Source organism: Vanessa tameamea, chromosome 15 (genome assembly GCF_037043105.1).
Source record: "Vanessa tameamea isolate UH-Manoa-2023 chromosome 15, ilVanTame1 primary haplotype, whole genome shotgun sequence".
Lineage (NCBI taxonomy): Eukaryota > Metazoa > Arthropoda > Insecta > Lepidoptera > Nymphalidae > Vanessa > Vanessa tameamea.
This window is the reverse complement of record NC_087323.1, coordinates 1034668-1057495: the sequence shown is the minus strand read 5'-3', so window position 1 is coordinate 1057495 and position 22828 is coordinate 1034668. Positions and strand designations below refer to the sequence as shown.

At 32.4% G+C, this 22828-nt stretch overlaps 1 protein-coding gene across 1 annotated transcript; it reads right to left on the bottom strand.

Annotated features, from left to right (window-relative positions):
- Positions 1–701: 701 nt before the first annotated feature.
- Positions 702–21183, bottom strand: LOC113396512 (neuroglobin-like). Its single transcript, XM_026634482.2, has 3 exons — positions 20982–21183; positions 1334–1565; positions 702–997 (listed from the first exon to the last, which is right to left on the bottom strand). Exons 1-3 carry the CDS (start codon positions 21158–21160, stop codon positions 836–838), a joined length of 573 nt encoding a protein of 190 aa, XP_026490267.1. The 5' UTR covers positions 21161–21183; the 3' UTR covers positions 702–835.
- Between the last annotated feature and the right edge of the window lie 1645 nt (positions 21184–22828).

Genomic DNA, 22828 nt, shown 5'->3' with positions numbered 1-22828 from the left:
TATCGATTAAACATTGTATTTAAAAGAAACGTAGTCTCAAAACGTATTCCTAACACAAGCTTTACATATGAAATTATAAATATTAGTCTCATATATTGTTTTGTATTTACGTAATTAATTTTATTATTTTTGCCTGTAGACAAGAATTTATTTCAAGCGTAACAAATTACTACAAAGCGTTACAAAGATTAATATTTTTAATCGTATCTTACAAACGTCTGGACAGACGTCCAAGATTCTAATTAAATTAAAATATTATTTATCAAATTGTTGAATTCCAATTAATGTCATTCAAAATTTAGAATATGAAAACACTGTGACGTTATGTATTTTAGGAAAAGTATATTACGTAGTACTTTACAAACTCTACGAAAATCTCGGCTCGAAGACACAGTATAGCGGAGCTGACTTGTGTGTCCCGGGGCGCTCACACCAACGCGCCGTGATAAACTTTCCGCCCAGGCTGACGCGGACTTGCCTGTTCGGGCCCGTCGGGTTCATCAATAGTCGGTAACATCAATAGTCGGTAACATCAAAGGCTCGTGTAATGAATATGTATCAAATATAATTGATAAATTTAAATAATTAAGAGAGTTAGTATCATTATTACATTCTAACATCCGTATGGCTTCATTTTCGTTGCGTTCAAAAGACAAAAATAAACATATTTTTATTTTTCGAAAATTAAAAATAAAACCTGTAAATAATATTACAATTATGTTAATTGATTAGTTATTCTATTTAATTTATTTCAAATAAATCTTCATAAATGTTCTAGGCAGTTCTCAGACAATTCATATGCGAATTTTAATCAATTTGAAATGAGTCTCGATAATCAGGTTTCCTTATTCACATACTCCGGTCCCGCCTCTTCGAAGCCTTTCACGAGATTCTCTAATATGAAACGGATCGTCAGTTTGTAGATGTTTTCAATATTGGGCGTGTATCGGTCGCCCAATGTTGTCTTCGCCGCTTCTAGGAAGGGTTGCTCGATTTTCTGAAAACATTATATTTACACTGAAAGCGGCTTTACTGAAATAGATAATTTTAAATGAAGATCTAAAGTTTTTGTCGTTTGTTTTGTATCGCCCAATCGTATCAGATATTCTACTGCTTAACAGCAATGCTTTGTATTGTTAATGTAAGGATTCGTGTATATAATATAATTCAAAAGTGTCTCAATAATTATTATTTATTACATGTGATTTAAAAACTTATAAGAATAATCTTAATTTATAACGTTCGGTTGCTCATGTACAATAACTCTTCGTTAAACATAGAAATCGAACTAAGTTTTTAGCTACATATATTGTAGTGAAAAATATTTTCTCACCAAGAAGTTTTCTGCTTTGAACCCTGGAACTTGGCGATGCGTTTCCCCTACATGTCTTACGTAAGCGAAGAACGTGTCCATGTCTGCTAACCCCTTGATCCCTTCGTCTAGTGTGTGCATGACCTTCGTGGCATGCTCAGCTAATTCTGCCGAACTCACGAATGCTTCTTTTGTGCGAAGCTCACGGAAATCCTCGAATAAGTGGAGCAGTTCCTCGTTTTCTTCGAATAATCTGTGAATAAAAAAGAGGTTGTATTGCTGAAGGTTGTTTAAATTAAATTGTTTTGATAATTTCAAAATTCGACATGTTTTTGCAAACGAATTTTTATTTTTTTTAATTTTTTTATTGTGGTTTGGCTGAATGCAGTAGACCATTCGACTGATCATAATAGCAAATATTTTGATTGTGATATGTAAACGTCAATATAAACTGAAGGTTTATTGTTATTACTATTGTGTTCTCATAGCAATTGTTATTATAAGTAAAATGTTACATAGATAAATACGAATATTATTTTTGATTCTAAATTTTGATTGGCATTATTTCTAGTTGTTCTATTTATGAATAAAAATATAAAACGCACTAAAACACTTGACGTTTGGTAATAAATTACGGACAGATAGAATGAAACACCAAAATCATTGTGATGTATTTTAAATCGCTTAAACTATGATGTTACTTGGCCGTATAAGGTTACCATAGAACAGTAATGTATAAAAAAAATATATTTAAAAAAGTGTGTTTGCTTTCATAGAAAACTTGAAATTTAATGAAAAATTCCAAATTCAAATTTTAGTAATCGACTTTGTTAAAATGGACCAATTGCCATTTGATGGTCATCACTGCCCATAGCCCTATGTTATCCATTTAATGCTCCTCTTTCACGGGATGTAATGCAATGTGGCTGTTGGACTGACTTTTTAAACCTTTAAGCCGGAACACAATAATAAAACGTGTTACCCATGCAGGTAAGTTTGCATTAAGACGTTCCATAGATAATTTTATTTTGCTGTTTATCTTAAAAATATATTTCCAGTTAAGAATAAATATATTTAGTTTGGAATGTTTCAAACGCAGACAATGGATATAAATCTGTCGGGTCTCCTATATTGAGGTTAAGCTCTCGGGACACTGCGGTAAAGGACCCTTAGCCAAATTAAACCAACTGTTGTTCCAAAAACAATACATGAATTTTCTGTACAACTTATACTAAATAATTAAAATAATTACTTTAAAACGACCTCAGATCGTCCAACGGTTAGAACGCTTGAATTTTAAACAATTCGAAGTTCGGACAAACAGCGCTAAGTTTTTATAATGTTTGAAGAATTTCTGGTAATAATCTCGGTCTCTGAAATAAAATAGACATTGGCCTCTTAAGATATTAATGAATCCTCATATCGCCAATGCCTCGCGTAGTTACACTGGTTCACATTATTTTGGAAGATATACGCTCACGGCACTATGAAACGAATCATTATCCACCTTCAGATGATTTTTTGAGAAAACTAGAGGTCATAAATGTAAGGTAAACATGATGTTTTGGCTAAGTTATCATGAGCATTGATGAACCTGGTCGACTTTGGAGCGCTGTAACAGCGTTTAAAATTGACCAAAATGAAAAATTTATAGAGCAAAATTTTCAGAAAGATATGCTCTATAAATTTATTTTGACCTAATTTTGTGCTAAAATGAACAGAAAAAAGTTATTAAGCAAAAAGAAAATTTTTGAGCAAATTTTCTCACTTTTTTGCTTATAACTTTTTAAATTTTAAGTTTATGGTAAAAAGTCACATAAACATAATTGTAGCCACAATGATTTGCTACAAATTATGTCTTTATAAATTTTCCGTATAATTAATAGTTTCAGAGATATAGTTAAAAATATGTTTCCACCCCTTTTTTGAAGATAGCGGGCGGGGGACAAGTGCGGCAACCCCACAAACTTGGGGTTAAGGTTGTATTGACACCCCCTACATGTCCCACAAATAAAATTGCGTCCCCTAGAAAATGTTCAGTTTGACTCTAAAATTGTAACATTTCAATGGACATGTTTATTTTCACTTTTTATCTTATATATGTCCACTAATTTTCAAGTACATAGCACATATTGTACTGGATGGTATACTTAATATTTCTATTTTCATCTCCCAATTAAGTGTTAAGCTGGTGCCGCAGATTTAGTAGACTAGATACCGCAAACCAACCAAACGTGCCCGAAGTATGTACCATGCACAAATTACTACTCTAGTTTGTGTAATTGTGCCATTATAAACTATAAAAACTCTTCTAGGATAGTAAATCAAATCAATGGAGGTATAACCTATCATTCCGCCTGAATAGGCACCGCAGGGACTGTGTGATTTTCAGGAAATTCCCTTTAGGAATTGGAGGCTCGTGTAGGCGGGCCGACCGTCAGGTCAATACAGCGTCAACGCGTTTTACAACAAAATAAAATAGGTCTATTTAAATTTAAAATATTCATTATGATGTTCAAGTATGGCTGGGATGACGTCATAGTTGGTAAAAAAAAAATTACGCTCGGTTTTAACACTATCTAATGAACATGCGGTATCCTGCGTACTCTACATCTGTGGCCGGTACCGACCCCACACTAATTAGCCCAAGAAGTAATTATCGAATCTCTCTCACACCGTTTGGTGGTCGTATATTATACTACGACGCCTGAGCGACGAAAGCTTTAATATTTGTAAGTACATTATTATCTTCTGTATATTACACACAAAATTTTATGTGAACCATAAACTGATAATGAGATGAGTTCCGATTAACGTGAAAGTTAAAATATAGCTTTGTGTCGTGAGATGAGATGATTGTGTTGTTTACAAGTTGTAACATAACTTAATTTCAGATTAACTTTAACTTACTTTACACACAGCACAATATACATTATATGTCGGCGCAAATAATAAAAAGACGCTGATTTTACTTTTTTTAGAGGCAAAGTGCGTAGTGGCCGGCAGATGGCGTGACAGTTGGCACTATCGGAACGTCGGGGCCAGCGCAGAGTCGGGAGACAGTTCTCAGTCGACAAGCATTGGGTGCACTCGCATTTCTCCGACGGAACGTTTGCCTCGGTTACTCTAAACACATATTATCTAGTTAAAGACTCGTGATTAAATTATTGTGATTACTGTGATTATTGTGATTTATTATTGTGCTAATTGTGAACCAAATTAAATTATAGACGATTATTGTGTTTGTGTTACTACCTACCCTCATTACTAGATAATATTACCATGTCTGATACGAAAAATGATTACAGTCGTGATGTTCTTCCGATATACATATATATTAATTTATATTAAAAAAAGGGCTGTTAAAAATATGTATTTGAAAATCGAATGAACGAAATTTTTAATAAGGTTAAGATTTAATTGCTACTTTTGAAACGTCATTTTAAAGAATTGTAATAAACATAAAGCTACCACCGTTTCGACATGTTGATTCTAGCGAGAGAAACCGGTAAGAAACTCAGAAGTTAATCTTTTCTAACATTTGAGATACAAAGCTATGTTAAATATAATAAAAATTATATAATATAATATACACAGCCTAAAAGTCAAGAAGTATATAGTCCCTTTTTTATCATCTATATAATCATGTATTGAATAATATGCATTATTTATTTATGTTGTTTCGACATGGTTATATTTTTTTAGAATTAACTTTAATATTCAATTATTTATGCTGGTGATATGTTAAATACGAACTCCCTCGTCTGTTGTAAATAAAAAGCAGTTTAATCCGATAAGAATTATTTACATCGAAGATCTCAGTGACCCAAAAACAGATGAAAATAAAAAAAAAAAATGCCTCCGTACTAATCATGTTCGCGTAGAATGGTCGCAAGAATGCCAGCAGCATTTTCCCGTTGAATCGGAATACCGATTATTTAAGTTAAAAAAATAACTAGCCTTCCCCTCATCAGTGGAGGCAATGGTTAAAACTTTTACATTTTTATTTTTATATCTTCATTCCAAATTACAATTTTTTCGATTCTAAGAAACGTTCTTTAACTTACAAACACCCTGCCATTTATTATATCTAGTTTGTTACAAGTAATTCAAATATAATAAAACTAGTTTTCGTATTAGGGGCCCTCGTTCGTAGGTTATTAGTATAAAAAAGTAGCCTTAGCTTTGAGGTTCAAATTTCTACCGAATTAATGAGATTCGATTTATTTGTTTAGCCGTGAAAGCGTAGGTAGTTTACAGATAGTCAGAATTATTTTCGTATTTACAATAGTAGTATATATTTATTATGTCAGTTAGAAATGAGGTTTAAAAGTGTGATTACTGTATAAATAGTATCAGACGAGAATGAAACAATAATATATTTCTACCGCAATACCTTGTAGCGTATTATATTAAAAAAAAAAAAGAGCGTGCGATCGCCTGCCACAAAGGCTTTACTTTTTGGCGCAAAAATTGGGTGCTTCAGACATAATATACTATTTGGTTAGGTGGGTACATAGATTTTGTGATGAATTATTATGTATTTAAAGTATTTAGTGTCATTGTTGATTGTTACTATAAAGTCAGATAGGTATTATTCTACTGTTTTTTAAAAGTCATTTTGACTTCTAGTCGGTAATAATATTATTAAAAGGATTGTAAATCAACAGTCACGCAAAAAGGGCTTTTAAAATGTGAATATCTCGAGTAGTACGTCACTGTCAAACACACGCGATGAAGTATTCCGCGATAAATTGCCAAACCATGAAAGCGTCAGTCACTTGCGTTTATACAAATTCGTTTTTGTCTACACAATCTCAATTAAATATTTATTGACTATCCGATACCTATTATTAATTTATCGATGTTTTAAATTCATTTGAATTATAAATCATGTTTTAATTGTAGTTGTATTGTATAATACGGTTTTATAACTAATTTCTGAAATACGTTCAATAATTTCATTGGAAAAGTTAAAGAAAACTTGTTATAAAACTATCGTCTAAATAAATGGAATAAAGCTATCGCCTATTCGGTGGTAAGACAGTCCGTCTGGGTAGGTACCACCCACTCATCAGATATTCTACCGCCAAAAACAATACTTAGTATTGTTGTGTTCCGGTTTGAAAGGTGAATAAGCCAGTGTAACTACAGGCACAAGGGACATGATGCCTTACTGAAAAAAAATTCAGGGTAACATTCTTAAACTTTTACTACGTGGTAGGACTTTGTGCAAGCCCGTCTGGATAAGTATCAACCACTCATCAGATATTCTATCGCCAAACAGCAATCCTGTTGTGGTGTTCCGGTTTGTATAGCGAACGAGAAAGTAGAACTACATGCCAAAGGGACATAACATCATAGTTACTAAGGTTGGTGGCGCATTATCAAGATAAGGCATTGTTAATAGTTCTCACAGCGCCAATATCTATAGACGGTGGTGACCACTTACTAAGAGATCATACAAATATCTTTAAAAAAAACTGCCTGATCCGCGTTTGAGCTCACAACTTGACTGACGATTCAGTAAATATTAAATTTTACTTAACAGGCAAGTCTGTTTCTGCAACCGCGATTTATTTCTGCAATACAACACAAATAATCTTTCTGGTTATAATTTATTTCTTCTGGAAATGCAGCTTTACATCTGTTTAAAATACAACGACAATATTTTAAAATCTACACGCACTGAACACTAAGCAAACAAACTCAACCGTTTGAGGGCGCAGATAGTTTATTTTCCCCGAACAAACTATCTACCCACTTTGATGTTAGGAAGGTCTTTCAAACGTTAATTAAAGCTATCTTCTGTAAAAATTGTAATATCATATGATTTTTTTTTGTGTCTGTGTACATACACAGTGGGTAGATCATCAGCTACTCTAACGTCAAACGCCAGTGGTAGGTAATTTTTGTGTTCCAGTTTTAAGGGTGAGTGAGCCCGTGTAACTACGATTTTATATAATGGCAATATAATTTTAACGGGCGATATGGAGCACCAGAAGTAGGTAAATATAAAAAAAGAAAACTTCGGTGCTGATCTTAATGAGAATATATTTAATTTTCAATAGAGGAATAAAATTAAATCTTGTTTTTTATACAAAATAGGCGGGCAGGTGGGTACCGTTGGTTTTTTAGTGGGTATTTTACTGGTGCAAGGCCAGGCATTTCTAACTCAAACTTCATGTTGGTAAAACGCGTAAGTGATTTTAAAAGAGGAAGAAAAAACACACTGGCTCACGATTTAAATGTAACAAAATAATACCAAGTAAGTTGTTAGGCAGTAGAATATCTCATTTGAGTGGGTGTTTCCTAACTATACAATTTTAATAGATTTAAATAATTTATATAATAAACATTTCTAAGCGTCAATAGCGCAATGGTTTAAGGGCCGCCTCGCTATGTAAAAAGTAGCAGGATCGATCCTGACCCCTTGGGTTAGTTTCGTCCCCACTCCTAACTCATGTGATAAGCTTAAACGAGGGGTAAATAGGAATATTAGTAATTCCTTAATTAATTTAAGATATTGTTACTATTCCTTAAAAAAAATTTTTTTTTTAAATTAAAGTAGGTGTTACTTAGATGAGATGATATCAGCGATTATAAAAAGGAAATTCTTAAATGCTAATGAATCTCAATACCTCTCGACGATGATGTTGAGCTACTAAATAGCATTGAAGACTGAAGCTTCAGCTTTAGTCAAGTTACAAACTTAAAATCGATTTCAAGCTGTTCCTTGAAGCACGCCGGGTCGACGTGTTTCCCAGAGTACACTGAATAGATTTGACAGTTATCTTCATTGCTTTACTAGGTACTGAGCACTACTCTTCCTTGGTCCCCTTTTTTATCTCAGTCAGCTAAAGAAGGCTCTTTCACGCCTTTCAACGACAAGACATAAATAGAAGTATTTTATCTAGTATTATTCATTTAATAATAAATCACGTAGTTTATGTATCAAATAGAGATGTTTATTTGTTATGTATATGACAATGACTAATTTATAATTTTTCTTTCACATAACTACGAAAGTTCGTTTCAAAAATTGTTATTCATTTGTGTATAAAGTATTACAAATATTTAATTTAATCTCTTTGTATCATTATTATTATTATAAAACTCAATGAATGACAGTATTTTAATGTACAGTTATTTAGTATATATTTATTAAGGGGGAATTAAAATAAAATGTTGCTATTAGTAAAAATAATAAATCAAATTTCAAAGACGCGCTATCTTTTCTTCTGTCAAATTATACAGTTGTGTAATTGTAATATATTGACAGCTGAGTTGAGTTACTTTCGTATTCATAATATTAGTATCGATATAGATATAATCGCAACCTGATAGGAATTCCATGTAAATCCAAGAATATTTTCTTTGGGTGTCAGTATTTTCGTAAAACCTAAAAAAATGGCTCATATGATGTGAAATTTATTCAATCCAATGTTTGTGTTTTTAAAAATGGAAAACCGTCGCTTCGCACAAAATTTCGACGCCTGTCAGAATGGATTAGAATATTAAACAGATCTGGTTTATGTCACAAAGGTCGCCGAAAAGGAGAACGAAATGAGCCGTATAAAAAAGCGACGTAAGCCGTAATAGTACGGAATTTTATTCGGGATCTGTCTTTGATAAGTTTTAAGATAAAAGGTAATTAAACTGGTTAATTAAATGAAACTTAAGTATTCTAAAAATCTTGTTTGATTGTCTTTGTGACTTGTAGAGCTGACCCGTAGAGCCAAGATAGCCCAGTGGTTATAACGCGTGCATCTTAACCGGTGATTGCGCATCAAACCCAGGCAAGCACCACTGAATCTTCATGTGCTTAATTTGTGTTTATAATTCATCTCGTGCTCGGCTCAGTGAAGGAAAACATCGTGAGGAAACTTGCATGTGTCTAATTTCAACAAAATTCTTCCACATGTGTATTCACCAACCCGCATCGGAGCAGCGTGATGGAATATACTCCAAACCTTCTCAAATGGAGCGGAGGCCCACCAGTGGGAAACTTACAGGCTGTTAATGTTGTTATGTTATGTTAGGCTGACTTGGTACCAATTCATTAGTTTCATTAAATATCAATATTTATGTTTAGTTAGGATGAGTGCTTCAGCATAATTATAAATATAAATATATTAAGTACAATTAATTATATTCCTAATTATCCTGTCAACTTAAGATGGTAGAAAAGATACCTACCAAATAAGCAATTTTGTATATCTTTATTGTATTTCATGAATACAGTAAAATTATTAATAAATAAAGTCAACATACCAGTCCTGTAAAATATGTTGTTCAGACTTATAATGGCAAGTGTGAAACTGATTGTTTTTTAAATAATTTTAAATATGAAGTGAAATTATTACATTTGTTGTTTCATATAAGAAATATTAAGCGAAATATTACCAAAAACAACCTTTTAACACTGCGTTTGTCCCTAAAATAATGTTAAACTTCTAAATATCTGATATGCCACTTGGCATTCCGGGTCTCAACGGCTCTCGGGAATTAAATTGTGTCCGTAAAAAAACCTGCCAGGGTTTATTTGCGAATAGATCCGATATTAGTGGGGTTTTTTGATATTTCGTTACGAATATCTAGTTATTGTAGTCGTATATTATATTTAATATAATATTATAAGGAAGTGAATTATCAGCTTTGTTGGTTATTTTTCTGGATCCTCACGGAAAACAGTAATTGAATTGATATGTATCTTTCACATTACGATAGATATAGCTTATATTTTTCAAGACGGAGCATAATAGTATGACGTGATATATTGTTACATTTTTTTTTAAGATATAGTTTTTACTATGTCCAAATGAACGTTTTAGTATTTTTTACTATTCTTGACTGATTTAGACCGAATTACACGTCTTAATATCTATTGAGTTACTTAATTTAAATATATGGGCAAAGTATCCGATCATTTCGTTAGTAAAGTAATTAAAAAAAAAAAAAAAAACTTTCGAAATACAAAAGATGCAAAATCTCCGTCATACCTGCTTATAAGTTTATATTTACGTATGCGTTTGTAAATTATTATTTTTTGTTTGATTTTAATGAATAATGCTGATTATGACGAAGTTAGTTAACCCTGTGATAGATTGTTATTTGATTGACATAATAAAGTATGTTAATATTCTTTGTTCTAGTGATTTCATATACGGCCGCAGATTCTGTCACTGGGTTCAAACCCTATAGAAATAAAAAGTTATTGGGTATTTAATTATTTGGTATTTAGGTTTTTAAAGTTACTGCGCCTGATCTCTATCCGGTCGTGACGGATTGCCGTCCCATCGGATTATGACTGAGGGAATAGATAGTGCACATGTGTTTGCGGGACACACTTGTGCATTATGACATGTTACATGTGACGACGTACAACGAAAGTTGACTAATTTCCCTTGATATTTGACACCGCGGTCGAAGTCGGTCAATATAACATTATTATTATTAAGATATTTTCTTTGATTTTGGTCGTCGACAAAAGTCGGAAATATTGCCGACTTTTTATAAAGTTCTAACACAGAGACAAAATATGTAATGTTCTTAAAACGCAAAAGGAGATTTATTATCTAAGATCGTTCCGCTAGTTACAAAGGCTGCATATGTAAATATGGATTTTTCTTGATATATAAAAATATCAGTAGACATAACTATTGATTAAAGAGGTTTATTATATAAAATTAACCTTAAATTATACTAACATGGTAATAAATTTCAGAAGAACAATTCATCTTAATATATGTGTGCACTAAATAGTGTGTGTGTGTGTGTAATAAATAGCAGTGTGTGATGTCTTAGGAGACAATATATTATTAATATACTAAATACATAAAATGTATGTTTAAATTCTGATAATATACGAATATGTAGTACACTGAATATTTTTGCATTTTTAAATAACTTCAAGTGTTCCATTTTTAAAAACGAAGTTTAAAAATATGTTGTTCGAAAACCTTACCATCAAAATATGTCCAAGAAATAAAATTGTGCTCACAAAAAAAAAAATGTAGGTGTACAAAGACAAACGAAAAAGGTTCGACTATCCGTTTGTAATCTTTTTAAAAAATAATTCACATCGAGCCTCATACTGTCACACTTTATTATACGTGTATGAATATTCCCTTTCTGCGCTTCACAATTTTTCAACATAACATTTACAAAGTCACACGCGAAGGCCTTTTGTGCCGGAAGCGATTAATTCTCGCAAAATGTCCACGCAGACATGCCGCGGGTTAAACACGGGAAATTCCAGGTAGATTCTGTTAATTGTCTGAGGTAATTCCTAACGTTTCATATTATTTAAATAATTTGTAATTATTAAGTGTATTTTTTACAAATTTGTTCGCTTTTATGTGTGGATTTTCAAAAAATCAGGAAAAAGTTTATTGCCCAACACCACGTTGCTCCAATGCGTGCTGTGGCTGCGTTGTCTCAAAGAGGATGGACATGTGCACATCTGACACATGCAGGTTTCCTTACGATGTTTTTCTTCACCGCCGAACACGATATAATTGAGCAGGTATTCTAACCAGTAGATCATCTCATCTCCTTTAATTATGCCAAATTCCTTTCTTAAATATAGCATTTTGATAGTCGAAGTGAAAACTACCCCAAAGTATACTCATACAAAAACTTTTACGTCATTCCTTTAAGATATAAACTTAATGCTACCAGCCGGTTTGGGATTTATTTTACTGGAAGAAACAGCAAGAAATTCAGTATTTACTTTTTTTTTCATCGAACAATTTACTTCGCCCTTTGACATTTGTCATTTGTTACGTTTTGTCATTTCTTACGACAACAATGCAAGAGTATGTCCCTTGTGGCCGTCATAACATTGCCTAACCACCTGTAAGATCTACCTAAAAGCAGCAACATGAAAAAATATATAATGATCTTTTACATAAATAAAAACATTATTCATTAATCTATACTTAAAAGTATACGTATACGTTAAAGTAACTCTGTCTGTCTATATGTCGCTTTTTCACGGCCAAACCAATAAACCGAATGTGACGAAATTTGGTATGAAGTTTTTTGCCTAACACGTGACAACCACCCCTAAACCGCGAGCAAAGCCGCGGGCGACAACTAGTATTGGATAAAGGGATACATTGCCCCACAAGGGATGTATTGACATAGTAATGTCAGTTTTTTTATGTTATAATGTTGGACTGGCAAATGAGCCATCTGCTGATAAGTGGTCATCAATGCCGAAAGATAGTGACATAAAAAAAACTTGGAAACTAAGATATTATGTCCTTCGTGCCTGTAGTTACACTGGCTCATTCAGCCTTAAAAACGAGTACTGCTGTTTGGCGTTAGAATATCTGATGAGTGGGTGGTATCTACCCAGACGGGCTTGCACGAAGCCCTACCACCAAGAATTTGCAACTTAAATAAAATAATTTTAGTTAAGTCAACTTAAATTTCATACAACATTCTACCGAGAAGCCTTTAGGAATACATAAACCCCGTATAATAAACGATTTAGAGTGATATGCAGAAACCAGGGATTGAGTAACGGAGACACGAGTTCTGTCGCTAATAGACCGATCTCTTTCGAACGAGTTTAGCATAAGGGACTGAATAAAGCTGTTTGGAGTGGTATATTTGTTAATAACTACATAATATTAAAAAAGATAAAATTTGTATTCAGGAAAAACCGTTTCTTAAATATGTAACGAAAATATTCACTTAAATTTATTTATAGTAAAAAACCGGCTCAGTGCGAGTAGGACTCGCGCACGAACGGTTCCGTACCATTAACTATAGAAACGGCAAAAAGCAGTCTGTTATATGTGAGCCCCCTTAATATTTATTTTATTATGAGCCGAGATGGCCCAGTGGTTAGAACGCGTGCATCTTAACCGATGATTTCGGGTTCAAGCCCAGGCAGGCACCACTGAATTTTCATGTGCTTAATTTGTGTTTATAATTCATCTCGTGCTCGGCGGTGAAGGAAAGCATCGTGAGGAAACCTGCATGTGTCTAATTTCAACGAAATTCTGCCACATGTGTATTCCACCAACCCGCATTGGAGCAGCGTGGTGGAATATGCTCCATACCTTCTCCTCAAAGGGAGAGGAGGCCTTAGCCCAGCAGTGGGAAATTTACAGGCTGTTTATGTTATTTATGTTATTCTGTTTTTTAGTATTTGTTGTTATTGCGGCAACAGGAATATATAATACGTGAAAATTTCAAGTGTCTTGGTTTGTTTTACCTTTTGGGTATGTAACCCTCAAAGGGGCTCACTTTTGGTGATTTAGAGGATGTGATTTCACAATGTAATTATTCTATTTTTATTTTCCGAACCTTGGGAATACACCATTCCAACTACCAAACTACGGGCTGCTACTGTGATTTTTTGAACAGATTTAACTAATTAACTTTTTATTATTCCGTGTCGTTGTTTGAACCAAAATCCGAATCTAGCCGACCAATCACAGGCATGTCTCGCCATGTACACAAAGCTCAATATTTTGAATTTGTATTTGTTAATAACAGAATATCTGAATATCTAAATATTATTAAGACGTCGGTAATCTTTGTGAAGTGTCTTCGAAGTTACTGAAGTGTTCGTTAGTCGACAAAGGCGGCTTTGAAATATAAAGTTTGGCTTTATAATAACAGAAACTGCTTTAAACAAAAACTAAGATGTATAAAACTTTCATAATAATAACGATAAATGAGGATAGGCCCTTTAATTATTTAGGAAGCACTTAGGGAATGGAAAATTCAATAGAATTCAAACGAAAAGTTAGTACGAGAGTTACGAGAAGTCATTCCAAAATATGCAAATATATCTACATAATACAAAGTTCCAGTTTATTGTTTAATATATTATATATTCAAGATGGGCCAGGGTGGAACGCGTGCATCTTAACTGATTCTTGTAAATTCAAACCCAGGCAAGCACCACTGAATTTTCATACGCTTAATTTGTGTTTACAATTGAAAGAAAAAATCTTAATTTTATGAAATTTTGCCATATCAGTGTCCACTGATCCGTATTGGAGCAGCGTGGTGGAAAACCTTCTCCTCAAAGGAAGAGGAGGCTTTTGCCCAGCAGTGGGATATTTACAGGCTATTACAATGCGTATGTACAATACGTTGTAATAATACATACGTCAGATTTATTTCTAATTTTTTTTTCTCCCCTACAACGGTAAAAAAGTCGAATGTGGCAGCACCTAACAAAATATTTAAAAAAGCTGATGGAAATAGCTGATATATGACAGATTATACATTTATGATCGTATTAAACGTGTCTAACGCAGCAAAAATCCACCTTAAAGCTATAAAAATAAGGTTTTTCGTCTCCAAAAATTGATGATTCAAAGTTACCCAAAATTCGTGATAACTTTGAAAACCCCGATTTCAGATTAAATTTTCGGAAGTTAATCATCCTTTTTATGATTTTTTTTTATTGTGTATGATAAACAAGCTAATGAAAACACTAATTAAACCATAAAATTGCCGTGTACACATACAACTCTTACTGGTAATATAAAATAAATCGAATTGAAAATTTGAAGAATTGACTGTATATTTTTATTTTTGTTGGTGAAAATGAGTCGCTCTTGAATATTCTCTTCCAAAACGATGTTAGATTTACGATAACTTAAGTAACGTTAAAATGTCGGTTCCATAGTTCTTATAAGAATGTATTTAAATAAGATGTTATTAGATATTGTTAGAAATATATCTTAAGATATTGCTCAAGATACATCGCGTTTACTTGTGGAAACATTTGGCGAAGTTATACGTTGGCATATGATATGGTTGGCATATAAAGCGAAAGTTCGCAACCTAAAATTACTTCTAAGATCACATGTACAATAAGTTAGTGTATTGTCTACGTGAATACGTTATTAAATTTTAACTAATATTATAATAAACTGAAGGTAAAATTTAGAAGCTTTAGAATTGATTGGTGTTAATTATAATAAATAGGCAAACACAAAACAGTTAAGTACTTTGTTCTCCGGTTTCCCTTTGACGAATTTTATTTTTTTTAATAAATAGAATTGGAGCCAAAAATAACTGTAGAATAAAAAAATATATACATCAAAATTCGTCGTGTATGTCTTCGTTAAAATTTTAATTCGACACTGGACGAACAATAGTAGCAATAATAATAATTACTCATTAAGAGTGGATGATGTTAATATCACCAAACACTTGCAAAACAAATACGACATTCTATAACACAGTTTTTAACTGTCGATACATCGACGAATTTAAGGTAAAATAAGAGCTAATTTAGAACGAACCGCTTAAATCTTCACTAACGTCCAAGTAAATGAAGCTGAGTAATACTTGATATTAATATTAAGCACATCAACAAAAATATTTACGTATAAATCTTATAGTATATAGTATATTATATATGAGTGTATGTGGCATCAAAGAAAACAATGTTATATATCATGGATTATTCTCTTGTTCCTGGGTCGTCTAACGATGTTCTTTGTTCGAAAGTAACTCCACTGAGAGTTGTTTGTGGGTATATTGCAAGGTTTTAACATCAAGAAAGACTCAATTTATTGTATATTTCATGTAGAAAGCAGACGGAATAGTTTGTACTGAGAAATAAGCTAACCTAAACTATGAAGTGTATCGACCTAAAAATATATATTTTTTATGTTTCAATTTCCTTATTCACTATCTGCACAATGAAAGGTCGAATTTGTAATTGAATGAAATATAATACTATTGAAATCGATTTAAAAGCGACGAAGATATTAAGTAATATAAAAGATGGAATCCATGGATTTCGAAAAACAGACGAGATAAAACTCAACAAGCTTACAAAATATGATAAAAAATTTGCGCAACTTTTGAACTTTTAATACTTTAATTTGATTCTACAATTAATCTATCTCAATCGATGTACAACTAATGGATTGAAATCTGAACCTTCTCTATGGCAGAACAAAGGAGGTTCTTACCCGTAGTGAGACATACAATATTAAACAAAGTTTATCTTAAAAAAAAACAACAATAAAGAAAAGGAAAAAAAAAAGATTTGAGGAGCGATGACAACCATCGTGTACCATTCAGAATCCAAGTTGCATTCCAAACCCCAATGCAAATTTCCAATGCTAGCCTATGTAGCTGTGACGGCCTGTGATAAACTGATATGTTAATATTTAAAACAAAATAAACATATAATATAACAATATTTATATTTAATGCATGGGAACTCAACTTCGGAATGCCAATGAAAATTTCTACCGGATTATTAAATCAATCAATAATTTTAACCGACCCAGGATTTGCACTGTACCTCTGAATTGGTCTGCTTACAAGCTAATCAATAGTGACCAAACCATGAGACTATGAAGAATATTTTCTTTGACCTTTGTCGGAATAATGTTCTAATAATTTCAAAACATTTAGGTTTTCTAGATTCGAATCCAATTATTGTTTAAATCCCACTGATCTGCCTTCGTATCACTTGCTAAGTAATATATATTAAGCCATTGCTGCAAAAATGATCAGATGTCATATGTGAAGATAATACCTACGATGTGGGGTGACTTCAAAGAGATTTGTTTGCGTAGGAAACGGAGCCCATTAGGATTATCTGTCCCCGTCAAAGGTAGGTACTATAATGGTAAATACGAACAAAAGTTTTATTTGCTGTACACCGTTATTAAAACTCTAGAAGGCTCAAATATATTTTTGAACGATTTCTCAATATAGAACCTTAATAACAAAGGCTTAAAGATTAAAGATTTATATAATGTCACATCAAATTGAATGCCTGAATAGAAATTAATAGAAATATATCACAATACAAAGCCAGATTACATACAACTTCCAGTATGCGAGTATCAAAAGAACAGATTAACAAATACCTTAAAAGCCGAAATTGGTTCATCTGGTTCTGCGAATGTTCATGAACGGCGGTAATCATTTAACATCACATGTCCGCTCAATCGCTCGCAAAAACAATCAATACAAAAATATGATACCTGTAGACCGTAACGTATGTTTAACGTGTTAACAATCAATACTGATACAAAATTAATTCTTTGCTCGATCCTTCCATTCTGACAATCAAAGTAAGAATGACAATTTATAGGCTTACCCCTAGCATTAAACGTTTACACGCCCCTCCTTCCACTGTAGCAACATCCGGTTAGGATCTATTTTAAAATAAAAATTAGTTTAGTCAAAACCGGATGTTGATAATTAACGTAAAATGTAAGAATTATTTCTACTGATAATTTAATACATAAAAACAATAAAATATGATCACATTAAAATAAATATGCTAACAAACGTACTTTCCAATATGATCCAAATCAGTTATATAGATCTATTCACTCACTCAGGCGCCGAGTCTTGAGATTTACAATACGAACGACTTATTTAATTAATTTATGAACTGATTCAGTAAAATATACGTACTTTACGCTAATTGGATTAGTCTTGAACTTCATTTGACTCATTAATAGGTAATATATATAATCTTATATTGAATGAAGAAAATATAACTAGGAATTTGATATTAAACTTCATATTAAATTTATCAAAAATATACGCTTTCAATATAATAAAAAATTTAAAGTATTGGAACGTTGAAACTGATAAAAGTGAAGCGTCGTTCTATAAGAAATCTTGCACTACACATAACAACGATTGACGTTATACGTTTCAACTTTCTACTCAAGTTTGACTTTGAAAATTGATTCTTATCACGGCTGTAGTTGGACAACAGACATATTATTATGATGTCGTCCTGACCGATTTCGGCTACAGCGATCAATCCCAAGAGAGATCAGCCCACACAAGATATATTATAGCGCGTACGTGTGTGCACAGACACAGGTGTCCTCTTCATTCCCTCACTCAAATAATCCAATGACCGCAAATCCGACACGACCGAAAAGATTTCACACTTCGGGCCGTTTCTAAGAATTTTTCGATAGAAAAACCTAATAACCTTTTGTCTTGCCACTATAGCAACGAACACTATACAAGAGTAGGGTAACGTTATAAATAAGTTAGTCAACAGAAAATACAGAAATATACTCGAACGTCTAACACAAAGATTATTCGTTTCTTGTATCATATAAGCTAGGAGTTACTTAATGAACAATTTATTGATTTTAAAGTGACTGACTTTCATCCTGTCCATTATCATAGCGGAGTAACGTTGCTTTAACTTGACGTGTAACCAACCCTAACCGCAGTTGAATGGATTGATCCGTGAATTTGGTTTAAGGACTCACATTACGTTTCTAATATAAAAGGTATATGTTAAAACAGTATGTAAACTAAAATTAATTAATATTATTAGATAAATGTTTAACTTAATAAATAAGAATATGTATGATTTATTTCTTAACGCCTCTACATTGTTTGTTACAGGTACACAATGTAATCTCATACATGCAATCTCAAAATGTTTTAAAAGTTTAATGAGACACAACCAATAATAATAATAATTTTCGGTTAAAGATACTTAGATTTAAGCTCGGGTTTCAACGCAGGACTAATCGAGAACAATGCCTAATTGTGAATAACTCATTGTAAATCTGGTTGGTTTATAAGAGCAACACTTGAAACTGTTTTCCGAAAGTAGAGTTGAAATTGACCTTTGGAATGGCTTTATTGTAAAGTTTACTGGAATAAAATGTATTGGATTTGAAATAGAAACACCAATTTTACACATCAAAATTCAGTAATGTTTGATTATGCGATCTTCGAGATGAGTTCTTTATTTTCTATCCATTGACAATGGCTGCATCGTGGTTCTTTTTTAACCGACTAACCTCCTTAACAGAAGAGGTGTCCTTAGACATATCATTATTATAACTAGTAGGTCTCCCGGGAAATTACGTGTTTATTCAAAAGATTTTTTAGGAATTTCTAAGCCTATGACATGGTTTTGTTCTCATTTCATTTCATTGTAAACTGCAAGTTACTCATCTAAATTTGCCACCAAAATTATGAAACTCATTTTAAATGAAATTTAATATCAAATAAGTAGTATACATTAGTTCAGTTAGAATTGGAGTATGTCGAAAACAATTTACTTTAATTTTGGTTATGTTTTTCATTTTTTTTTCTTATACAGCCGTGGTACCGCTCTCTAACCGGCCAGTAATTTTTCTCCGTTCTCTAAAATTAATTATTACTTAAATCGTAACAATTTAGTAAATTGCAATCAAGAATCCTCTTTATTTCTGCCAATCTACGGCTGGAACTCTTCAAAATGAGATTTTTATATGCAACCATCGTCCCATAATCACTGGGACAAAAATCGGCTTACACTATTAATATATAAAATTATTCAAATAAACGTAACCAGATATTAAATGTTTCATCCACTGGTGGTAACTTTGTGTAACCTAAATACCATCCACTTATTAGTTATTCTACCATCAATCAGCAGTATTCGTATTGCTGTTTCGGATTGAATGGTGCCTTACTAAATTCAAAATACACTGTATTTACATACAAGGAAATTAAAACATGTCATATCACGTTTAATACACAAATTCGGTTTCTTGAGTGATTCATATTTTTTTGAGTTCTTATGATCTTATGAGGTTAATCATTATATTACATAAGGTTGTCTGTCATTGGAAAATAACAATGTACGTATGAGGTCAACCGTAATGACAGATTCTATTAGTTCACTTCGTTACGTTTTAAACATTAGCTAATTACATAGTGTCAAATTTTCCACGAGATGGGTCGTTCGCATTCCAACAACATCAATGTGCTGTTAATGGGGTTGCATCGACATCATATCAAATGATAATCTATTTGTTTATTTTATTTATTAATGATTAAGAGCTGAGCTGGCCCAGTGGTTAGAACGCGTGCATCTTAACCGATGATTTCGGGCTCAAACCCAGGCAAGCACCACTGAATTTTCATGTGCTTAATTTGAAATTCTGCCACATGTGTATCCATCAATCCGCATTTGAGCAGAGTTGTGGAATATGCTCCAAACCTTCTCCCAAAGGGAGAGGAGGCCTTAGCCCAACAGTGGGAAATTTACAGGCTGTTAATGTAAAAAAATATATATTAATTCATTAGGTCATTGGACAGTTCAATGAACCGTTTTTATTTGAGCTGTGAGAAATATTTACGATTCCTTCCATCGCCAATGGACTAGCAATCATGAGTGAGATATATCTGCAATTACATTGGCTTAGTCATATTCACGTCAGAACACAGTAATACTTAGTTTTTGATTCTGAGTGATGAGTTACCGGCGACTTGACCCGTCAGATTGAATAAATAAATATTGCCATTGCAATGCTCTATTTATTGGACAGGGTTAACGTTTTACCTTTCGTGACGATTTCTGCCATTTCATTTTTTTTTTATGATATCGGTAGGCGGACGAGCAAATAGGTCACCTGATAGCCCATAGACAATGGCGCTGTATATGTATGTAGGTGGTACCTACCCAGACGGGCTTGCACAAAGCCCTACCACCAAGTATACATATTGTTTTTCTTATCTTTGGGCGATCATTACATTACATGCGTATATATAGATATTTAAGTTTTAAGTGTAAATTCCGTTTATCCTTTCTCATTTTTTAATATTAAATTAATGACTGGACTAATTCCCAGCGTTGCAGATGGGTAATAATTAGCGTGATTATAAAAACGAAAGTACTTACTTAACAAATAAAATAATTCCTGTTGTCTCAATTTGCCGGAAAATTCCTTTCCACGATGCCATTATGCAGTATTGCTGTTTGGCGGTGAGAGGTGAGCGTGGATCTGAAGGTGGCGGTGGTCGGTCTAACGGATCGTGCGTGAACTCAGAAGCAGCGAGTTGGGATAATTTGCAACCCATCTTTTTGACAAATTAATTGTATGTTTTTTTTTATGATTACTTTTATTTAATTATAATTTTAACGTTTTAAACTTTTTTTTTTATGTATACAATAAAAAAAGCTATTCAATTTTAGTAATGTTTTCACTTCATTCTTTTCACTATTTCCTGGTAAAAATATTCCCTATCTTTACAAAATTTTAGTAATACACTTTTAATAACTTTAATTTAAGACAGTTTTATTCTGTAACTCACTTCGTAACTAGTGAAACGTTTAAAACTGATTACAAAACTGATATTGATGATTCTTTGAATGAATGTCAGTATCGCATATCACTCTCTGACACGACCTTCTACGAAGAGTTTCGACTTTGTTCTTAGAAAATAGTTCTACTGTTTACTTTTTCGTTAACGTATCACTTGTATCACTTTAAAATATCAATTTTAATCTATAAATTTATTAACCGTAACTATATTTCGACTTTGAGGTACTTTTTTGGACTAGTGAAGTGACCAGAGTATGTTTAGTTACTGTGTGCACCAGCGAATGTTACTAGTGATGTGAAAGTTGTTAAGTGAATTATGGAAGTGTCGATAAAAAATTGTTAAAGTATTTATCGTAAATTGCGTCCGTTTACGCTTGGTGTTATTTGAAAGTACGTTTTTTTTTTCTTGAAGTAATTTTATGATATAATGATTTATTGGTTCGTTGGTAATTATTAACTATTATCAATAATAGCACGTTAAAAAAACTATATAAAATAATTACAAACCTATACAAATATTATAAATGCGAAAGAAACGACTGTTTGTCTGTTATGCTTTCATGGCCAAACCACTGATCCATATTTGATGAAATTTGGTATTAAGTAAGCTTTAATAAGAAAAGGATAACTTTTTATAGGTTCACCTTTAAAGATTTATATTGTTATTATTATTTAAGACGAACGCGAATGTTATAGTACCGTATATGTGTATTCTCACGTAAGCGACTTATGTCTATAAACCTAAACCTAGATTTATTTTTATATCTAACATGTGATGATCTTTTAAACACGAGCGAAGCCGCGGCAACAATTCGTTTTATGAGTGGAATTAATAGTTCTTGTAACTGGTGTAGAACTAGTTGCGCGTATTGTAGTTTTATTTATGATTTTTAAAACGGCAAAATTTTCTAACCGGCTATTGTCCCACGATTAACGAAAAATGATTCTACAGTACTTGAAATAATGTATTTCAATAAAAACATTTCGGTATGATTTCGTTAAAAATAAATTCCCATTTCTTCCTTAAAGCAATATAAATACGTTTATTTTTTATTTGCATATTTTTATTTTACAGTGCAAATAAACCATTATTTCTACGTGCCTAGAGTGCCGAGTTCGCTAGCGTTGTGTGTTTAAAGTATTTTATTTTTTTGAAATAAGTTTAGTTTAGAGATTGTGCACAAATAAAACTCCTATATAATATGTATTTGTATGATTATTGTTGCGCAATGTAAAACGCTGAAATGAAAAAAAAAAACAAATGTTTATTACACTTAACACTTACAATTAATTTAAAAATAATAAATAAAATTGACACTGTTTATTGAACGCGACTTTTTGGGTGCGATCACGGAATAATATCGAACTAATATATGCCTTAAGGCGATGATGAAACCGTTAATACGTCACACATATAGTATAA